The sequence below is a fragment of the Lepisosteus oculatus genome, chromosome 2 (genome assembly GCF_040954835.1).
Source record: "Lepisosteus oculatus isolate fLepOcu1 chromosome 2, fLepOcu1.hap2, whole genome shotgun sequence".
Classification (NCBI taxonomy): Eukaryota; Metazoa; Chordata; class Actinopteri; order Semionotiformes; family Lepisosteidae; genus Lepisosteus; species Lepisosteus oculatus.
Genome location: NC_090697.1, coordinates 17,176,338 through 17,186,085, shown reverse-complemented (window position 1 = coordinate 17,186,085; position 9,748 = coordinate 17,176,338). Strand labels below are relative to the sequence as shown.

At 39.5% G+C, this 9,748-nt stretch overlaps 1 protein-coding gene across 1 annotated transcript; it reads right to left on the bottom strand.

Annotated features, from left to right (window-relative positions):
* Window positions 1-631: 631 nt before the first annotated feature.
* Window positions 632-8,552, bottom strand: atraid (all-trans retinoic acid-induced differentiation factor). Its single transcript, XM_015352646.2, has 7 exons — window positions 8,428-8,552; window positions 7,190-7,320; window positions 5,749-5,817; window positions 5,467-5,538; window positions 4,120-4,241; window positions 3,363-3,463; window positions 632-1,630 (listed from the first exon to the last, which is right to left on the bottom strand). Exons 1-7 carry the CDS (start codon window positions 8,521-8,523, stop codon window positions 1,526-1,528), a joined length of 696 nt encoding a protein of 231 aa, XP_015208132.2. The 5' UTR covers window positions 8,524-8,552; the 3' UTR covers window positions 632-1,525.
* Between the last annotated feature and the right edge of the window lie 1,196 nt (window positions 8,553-9,748).

Below are 9,748 nucleotides of genomic sequence, written 5' to 3'. Positions count from 1 at the left end.
TTTGTTTTGGGGTTTTTTGTTCCTGTTATACAATTCATCCCATTTTTATCTCTTCGTGTGGATTGGACATGAGTGCTTGAAGCACTCTCAGCTCGGCAAGGGTTCAAGTACAATAGTCCCCTAAAATCTTAGTGTTCTATCAGTTTTTCATTGTGAAACTGCATACAATCAGCAACTTCCTATACCCATGCAAGTCGGAATCAACATTTTGTTTTGACTCTGTCGATGACCTCTGTGCCATTTGGGAGAGAATCCAGATCACAGTCAGCTGGTGGTATCAGGTTCTTAAGAACTTGACATGTACTTTAATGTTAACTGACTGGATGACTGAAGCTCAGGAATTTAACTGAAATGACTTTGGTGAAAATATACATACACCAAACTGAAACCTATAATCTCCATAATCATCTGGCAAAACCTCCTCTACGATTGTTTTGGCCATGGTATTTCTCTGGAATTGAGAAGGTGTAATTTTACTGCATTTTAAAAAGACTTCAGCAGTCACCAAATAGACTGATCACTCATATTTCATCATTCACTAATTTTTCATAGTTGGACGTCTTCATACTTCATTTCGTTTTGAAGCATTGTTTCAGAACCTCTTAGGACAAATACACAACCAAGCTTCAGATCACAATATTGAAGTTTAATGGCATACGCCATTGACATTTTTTAGTCCAACTGTACAATACATTGAACATTATTTTCTATTTATATTATATACATTTTGCACAGAAACATTTACAGCCCATCCACTGTCTTCTCCTGATGAAGTTTTCACTTGCAGACCTGTCACACTAGACAGAATGCAATCTATTACTGTTTATCTTTTCACATCAAAGTTATTAGGTAGACAATACTATACGAGATTAACCAGTTTTGACAGTTTTATGCAGCAAACAAAATACACACCAAGCTATGTCTTCACTTTGTTTAAATGTTGCATCATGAGCCCTGTAAACAGTCTGGGAGGATCTTGTGTCACACTATGCATTTGCATTTTGTATCACATTTCGTTTTAAATCTTTTAGTGCCTTGACCTTGTGTATTATATCACATTTGATATAAGCAAAAGTTAACTTTTCCAGATGTTTAACATTAATGCTTACTGAGAAAAGAGAACAAAGCATCTAATAAGTCAAAATTCAAGTGACAGGAACTTTAATAACCAAAATATATTCTTAAACTGTTAATTTCACATTTTGTTTGGTAATTCAAGGCACCTGTGCTAGTAACTGATGATTCAATAAATGGTACTTTCCAGGAAAATACAAAAAATCCCCTCAGGTTCACTCTCATCAATAACTGTGGGTTTGCAAATTCATAGAGCTTTCCTGCTGTCAGTTCACCGTAATTACCTTCCATAGCAGAACTTAAAAACTATGAAATATGAAATTCCTTTCCCAACACACTTTGTTTTTGAGTAACATCGTAGTAATTTTATGTCCAGCTTGCTCATCTCTTATAAAGCTGCCTGTGTGTCATAGATCCCAGCATGCCTTCTCTCAGGCTGATGAACAGGAGATCAGAACGATTTGGCCTTTCGCCGCTGAGTGAACCACAACACAGCTGAGACCAGAACTGTGGCCACTCCCAGAATTCCAAACACTTTCAGCATGGGGAACATACCCTGCAGGGAAAGCAAAACGGGGAGACATACTTCAGAGGTCATGAACACTAACCTGGTTTCATGTCAATATATTCCTGGTATTTCTCATGTAAGTGAATTGCTTCACACATTTCAAGGAACGGCAAAATATCTTTCAAAGTACTTATTTTTATTTTGCTGTTGAGCAACTTCTTCATTATGCCTCAAATTTCTCTCTTAAGTTGTATAGTGCTTAGCCAACTTCCACTTCCAACTTGCTACTGAGCAAATTAGGAAGATTATCAAATTAATTATCAGAATGTATGAACCGGATTTGACAAAACAAATCCAACTTCATTTGCTTATTCTGAATAAACTAGGTGCCTATAAATGCATCCTCCCCATGCTGATTCTATTACAAAAAAAGAGTGATCTTAAAGATTGGGATTAGCAGTAGACTTCTTTACCTAAGGTCAGTTGTAGTCCAAAATTACTGTTATCTGAAGCCTTGGAAACTACAAATTAATGTTACATCTTTATTAGGAAACATTAAAAACCGGTGAACATGATGGAAATTACCCAAAATCTTAAGCCTCACAACAACCACAGTTATTACTGCATTTCAGTGTAAAACTGAGATATACAGTGTGACTGTAGAGCTGGAAGGGCATTTGGTTTTTCACACCTTAACCCTCAGTTCAAAAGCCTAAATGTTTACTTAATGAGATCACTTTATCGTGTTCCCCATGTTTAAGGACACAATTCTAAAGTGACCAACAAAATTAGCAAAATGTATATACATATATACACACCTTAAAATAAATCTAAGGAAGATCAAGGAACTTAAATGTTCACTCCTAGAACATAACATCTAAGATGAGATTTATACTTTCACCTCATAAATATATTTTTTCATTTCTCAACCTAGTATTCAGTTTTAGTTTTCAGCAGTAAATAGTTACTAAACCTCATTTATTTACAAGCAATTTATTCACACTTGATTTTGAATCAAATGCTCTCATACTAAGGATAACGTCTCTTGCAAAGACATCAGAGTGTCAAGATGAGGTATGTACACCCCTTGCAGTGATAACTATTTTGCTTTAAAACCTCTAATGCCATCAGAGTTAAAACCTGACATTGGGGAATGACCTGTGACCTCACTCAAGCTGTGCTGGAGTCTGAGGGTACTTTCAAAGATCATTATACTGTAAAGACTGATAATGTCCCTGAGATGCTTTGTGGGTTTTAAATCTTGTCAAATCAAATAAAACAAATTAGCCCACAGTGAATCCGATTTCAGTAGATGTCTGTTTCACCCATCAAAGATGAGCTTGAATGTGCCTGTAAGACATAACTGCTAACCAAACTGATAAACTCAAATTTTCTGCCGACATCAGAGAACAGAGTTTTATCCATTGGCACGACATCCAGTAAATACTTACAGGTTGCTATAACAGTGAGTTGAAAACATGGAATGTTTTAGTCAAATAATCACAACCAGGTTTCATAACTTACCTGTACAATACATAGTTCAAGCTGCTTGAAAGCATCTAGTAAAATCGCAAATAGGTACAATAAGTCTTACAAAATGAAACTTGATTATCATGTGCTCCTGTAAATCACGTTATCTTTCGTACCAGGGCAAAGAAAATATTAAATTTTATTTACACCAAGTATCAAGATTATTCATGTTGATTAGTGATTTGTTAACATTGTTGCTGCCCTAGGGAGTCCATATTTCACACCAATACTGAAGAGAAAAACCTCTTACCTCTCTGAGACATTTATATCCATGGAAGTTTTCTGCACAGTTACACTGAATCAAACCAGGGCCATCAGGTTTGCAGAGTGAGTTTTCAGGACAAAACCAGGCTGAAATTATATTAATATTAGAAATGGATTTTTTTTTCTAAAAAATGTTTAAAAATCTGTATGTACAGGGTATCATTCACTCTTTAGCTCAATGGTTCACTCTTAGATCATGCCTGGACCTGGGTTATCCATATATCTGCTATTTTTTGTTTCAGCTGGGCCATTAATCACAAGTGCTAATTGATGTCAGTAACTGATCTGCTTCCTTGTTTAGACTGCAAACAAATCACTTAAAGCCACAAATTAGCACTGGAGATTATAGGTATGTTTGGAAGAGACTCAGAGACACTCCAGGACTGAGAACCACTGCTTTAGATTATTAATTGAAAGACTGAGTTCAATATCTTTAGGTTTCAGGCTTTATACTTGGGTTAGTCATTAAGCGTTTTACTTCTCTGTTACTAGTTGTCTTTATGGAACCTATTTTCTAACAGTACCCTTGACTCACACAATACAATAAAGACATCCATATTTTTATCTTCATATCAAGCCAGACGTTCATTTAGAAATGCTGAACTTGATAACATTTGGAAGAGAAAATGTTGGAAAACACAGTAAGGATATGAGAGAGAAGAATCTGAAAACAAAATGCACTTTTATCTCAGAGCTTCAAAAGCAGTCAATGGTATCAGTTTTAGAATCGAATTGTGACATACACACAACTTCAGTTCCATTACAGGCATTCTTCTGGCCTTCACACATCACAGTCTCTCCTATTAACTCTACATGCTCCCATGATGTGTTCCCCCCAGGGCACTCCAGGTTTGATGGCAACACTCTAGAACAGAGACAAAACCATTAATCTCCCCTCCAGGCTCATTTCATTCTTCTTAGGAAAATATCCACACAACACAGACACGTGGGAAAAGACCAGCCATCCACAAGTACAAACTGCAGTCATCTTACTCTGTTCTGGTTTCTACTGTGCAGTACATGCATTACAGACAGCAAGGAACAGAAAGAAAGCAAGTGAATATTTCAGCAGGAGAGCAGGGAAAGAAATATGAATGAGGAAGCTGGCCTACACCACCCAGATATCTGAAGATTCCTCCTAGATTAATTTAAATCTATGAGGTGTTGAATACTGATGGGATGTCATGTAAATTTAGGGAAATGATCAGTACTTTCTTAATTACTGTATGTAAATCCAGGAGGAGCTTTTCAGATTCATTAATTGGATCATCTTTGTGTTGGACCAAAGATTGTTTTAGCCTCTGTTTCGGGAGCGGGTTCATCGATAGAGAACATATTTATGAAAACAGTCCAATGTACCCTTACAAACATGTATGTCCACTTGTTTGTTCTTTAACTTAAAGTTTGGGGTCTAGGGGAGAGATTCATAGTAATGCACTGTCAGAACCCCCATTTTAAATAAGAGTCTACAAATAGTTGTGCATTTTAAGGTATTGTGTATGTCCTAGTTGGTGTAAATATTTGACTAAACGGCTCTTGATTGGCGATAAGCTCGCTTAATAAATATTTGTCTTTTAAGATACTGCCTCCTCATTTCTGCAACGCCAAACCTTTCAAAGAAAATGAAAAGAGCCACATGACCCACGTCTGTACTACAGAACTATTTATGGTTTAATAAAAATTGCTTTTACTCAATGAGCGGATATCATAACCAAATTCCCATTTTCTAAACCACTTTAAACAACAGGATCGTGCAGGAGCCAGGGCTCATCGTGGCAAGCAACGAGCACAAGTTAGTAACACCCCTTTAAAGTAACAATATAGTTGAAGTAAAAGAGTGGAGTATACTTTTAAGTGGTGGAAAGGTGATTCCTATTACATGATAAAACTTGTTTACACTGCAAAAAATGCCAGTATTCATTGCAGTATCACGATCTTCTAATCCCCAGACAATGTTTTATAGAGTGGCAACAGTTGTACTAACGTAACAGCAGCCTTACTACTTTCTGATATAAGAATCAAAAATAACACATAAATGAATCCCATTATCTTAATGCTTCAGCATAGAAAAGCAGGACTGGATTACTTACAAATACCGCAAACTTGTAAATCCTTGAAATGCTGACTCAGAAATGTTCATTAAGGGGTTGTCCGAGAGGTCTCTGTATAAAATAAACAGCAAGGGATGAGATCGGCTTTGCTCAAGCCTTTGGAACCGACATACCTCCCCAAAGGCAAGGGCTCACAAACTGCATATGCAACTAAAGATTATTACTAATACTAGTGCGGGATTCTAGAATATGTTTATCCAAAACCTTTTAGCTATTTTTTTAAAACACGCTCCACAAAAAAAAGAATTTTCCTAAACTTACATTATAACAGCTGCAGAAGCCTCATGTAGATCTTCAACTTGCGTTAGAGAGCAATTCCATAGGTCTAACCTATGAAAAAAAAAAGATGAATTGAACTACTCCACCTGCCAAACAAGAAGTGCAAATGACATTTAATGGTTTTATATTTGATACAGATTACATATTTTCTTGTCCCCATTGTATCACAACCCACAAAAATAAAGCAGGAACTCATAGAATATATATAGGTATAACACACAAAAGCTAGGCAGTGAAATCTAGTTGGGTTACAGCCAATTCGAAACATTGACTTTGACTTACTGAAAATTAAGAAAACACCTTTCAACCCAAGTGACAATTTTCCCCTGCACCTACAGATGCATTTACTTCTACTATTCTGTCTTGGGCGGCATGGTGGCACAGTGGTTAGCATTGCTCTCTCATAGCAGTGGGACTCCGAGTTCAATTCCTGGGGTGCTATCTGAATGGGGTTTATATGTTCTCCCCATGTTCAATTCGGTTTCCTCCAGCTGCCCCAGTTTCCACCTACAGTCCAAACACATGTAGTACAGTATGTAGTAGGTTCACTGGCTTTTGGGACAACAGGCACTGGTGTGAGTGTGTGTGTCTGCACTGCACTGGACTAGTATCCCATCCAGGGTGTTTCCTGCCTTGTGCCCATTGCTTGCCAGGATAGGATCCAGCTCCCCCCGTAATCCTGTACTGGATAAAGTGATTAGAAGATGGATGGGTGGATAACCTGTCTTCAAAGATCAGTAAGTTAACAGGACGTGCCACGGTGCCAGATAATAATTATAATTGCTTACACTTATATAGCACTTTTCCTGACAATCCACTCCACAAGTGCTTTACAGGTAATAGGGACTCCCCTCCACCACCATCAATGTGCAGCATCCACCTGGATGATGTGACGGCAGCCATAGTGGACCAGTACACTCACCACACACCTGCTATCAGTGGGGGGGAGAACAGAGGAATGAAGCCAATTCATAGATGGGGATTTAGGAGGCCATGATCGGTAAGGGCCAATGGAAAATTTAGCCAGGACGCTGGGGTTACACCCCTACTCTTTTCGAGAGATGCCCTGGGACCACAGAACATCAGGACCTCAGTTTTACGTCTCATCCGAAGGACGGCACCTTTTTTACAGTATAGTGCCCCCGTCACTATACTGGGGCATTAGAACCCACAGAGACCGCAGGGTGAGCGTCCCCTGCTGGCCCCACTAACACCTTTTCCAGCAGCAACCTTAGTTTTTCCCAGGAGGTCTCCAGGTACTGACCAGGCTCACACCTGCTGAGATTCAGTGGGTTGCCAGTTGGGAGGTCCAGGGTGACATGGCTGCTGGTGATACAACTTATATTTTCCTCCTAGGAAATTCTTTGTGAAATGAAGGAGGACCAGACAGTCTATGCTTCACACCAGCCGCCACACTCCTTACCCGATAATGGGGCTGGGCAAAGCTTGCTTCTGCAGACAGCAGCGGCCCTCCCTCTCAAGGCTGCTGTTCGACCGGCAGAGATCGCCCACTGCTGTGCCATTCCGCAGATCCCCCTCACACCGGCTACACACCTATCACACAGGCAAAGACAACAGGAACCCACCATCTTTATGGCGCAATTGAAATAAGAACATCAGAAAGGTCACAGACAAGAGGAGACCATTCGGCCGATCCAGCCCCTTTGGTGATTAGCAGTTGATCGATCCAAGGATCTCATCCAGAGGTTTTTTGAAAGACATCGGATTCAAGGCTTCCACTGTATGGCCAGGTGGGTTGTCCCATACTCCCACAGTTCTTAAATGAAGAAAGGTAAAGAGGTGTCTCCTGTTCTTGGTTTTAAACGCACTTGTCTTAAATGCGCAATGCGCTTCCATGCAGTTTCCAGCTGTGTCCTCTAGTTTGTGTTTCAGTGTTTAAATTGTGGTTTGAACTTGTTCCTTTTAAAAGCACTGCCAGTGGATTGAACAAAACACTTTTTAAAATATTACAACCACCTTACCAGCCTCACAATTCAAAATTAATAATGAGCAGTTTTTGACTCACCTAATTACAGCTCTCCTTTCCTGACCAATATAGAAATTTAAAAGCAAACGTTTTAGTACTGAACAAAATGGGATTATCTGAACTACTCTTGTAGGTGGTAACACACAAAACCTATCTGGCAAGTAGCAGCAAGAAAGCTCTCAGCACCCTTCAAGTTCCTTATTTGTGGCTGAAGTTCTGGTTGCATCTCATAATTCTGTTATCTCCGAGATTTTAGTCACCAATATTTTTTAACAAAAGGCACAACACTTTGTTTTGCTCAAGGAAGCTGTCATAAACACATTTTGCAGTATTGTAGCTATATTATCATATATATAATATATATTATCATATATACAGTACATATATCAATGTATATGTCGTATAATGTAATTGTATTATACGACATCAACGTCGTTTGTAATGACATTTAACATTACCATCGTTAAAAGCAAACCTTATACATAGCGCCTTTAATCATAGCATAATCCCAAAACATACGATTAAGATAATCATAATTACATACACATTACGTTACGATAGGCTTCCAAATTACGAGTACCGTACAGATTTATTTCAGATTTTTGAAAATAGTGAAGTATCATTACGTTTCAACAAGCATAACCATATCGAAAATATTTGTATTCTTTTCTGACCTTGTACACAGTTTGCGAATTGCCAGGAACAGCACAAATAGGAAAAAGAAGTACTATAGTACCAACTAGAAACACCCGGCGAGCTCCTTTACCCATCTCTTACTGTAGAGATAGTCCGGGTCACAAGATATATTCGGGAATCACGTGATTTTTGGTTCCGCAGTTCTGCACAAACTCTGCTGCGATCGGCGTTTTTCTGCCAGGGCTCCTGCGTGACGCAACAAACCCCACGTACAGGATTTTTTTGCAGATTCTGCGCAGCTCAGCGCAGTTTTTGCAAACGATGGCAGAAGACGGCAGCTGTGAATTTAAGGTGGTACTCCGGTATAGAAACCCAAAGCCTCTTCTGGAGCAACAATGCGTACAATGCTAGTGTATTTAACTGCCTGAGAATAACGCTGGCAATGGTATTGTGAATTAACTGGACGACGCAGTGGTCAAAAATAATCTGGTTGATTGAACCATTTTAGCCAGCAGCCATATCACTCTGCAACTCCCAACTGGCAGCCCACTGAAGCTAAGCAGGTGTGAGCCTGGTCAGTACCTGGTTGGGGGGGCCTCCTGGGAAAAACTAAGGTTGCTGCTGGAAGAGGTGTTAGTGGGGCCAGCAGGGGGTGCTCACCCTGTGGTCCATTTCGGTCCTTATGCCCCAGTATAGTGACAGGGACACTATACTGTAAACAGGCACTGTCTTTTGGAAGAGACGTGAAACCGAGGTCCTGACTCTGTGGTCATTAAAAACCCAGGGCATTTCGTGAAAAGAGTAGGGGTGTAACCCCGGCATCCTGGCCAAATTTCCCATTGGCCCTTACCAATAATGGCCTCCTAATAATCCCCATCTATGAATTGGCTTCATTACTCTGCTCTCCTCCCCACTGATAGCTGATGTGTTCTGGCGCACTATGGCTGCCGTCGCATCATCTAGGTGGGTGGTGCACATTGGTGGTGGTGGAAGGGAGTCCCCATTACCACTCTTTGAGTGGAGTGTCCAGAAAAGCGCTAGATAAGTGTAAGCAATTATTATTATTTCATCGTTATTTTTGTTTTAATTCAATATTTTACTCTGGCCAAAATGGCAAATGACAGTTTTAATGAGGTTTGTCGTTTGCTATTATGCCGTGCAATATATACGCTGGAAAAACAGCAGCCTTTCACTAGCGGCGTATTATGAAACATCTGATATTGCATCCACAAGCTGTAGGACAGACCGCTTAAGAGTCGTTTTTACAAAGCGGTTTCCCACAGATAAGATAAGATCACTTTATTAGCCATACACAATTTCTTGCATTAGGAATTTGTCTTTTCACATACCCCAACTTCC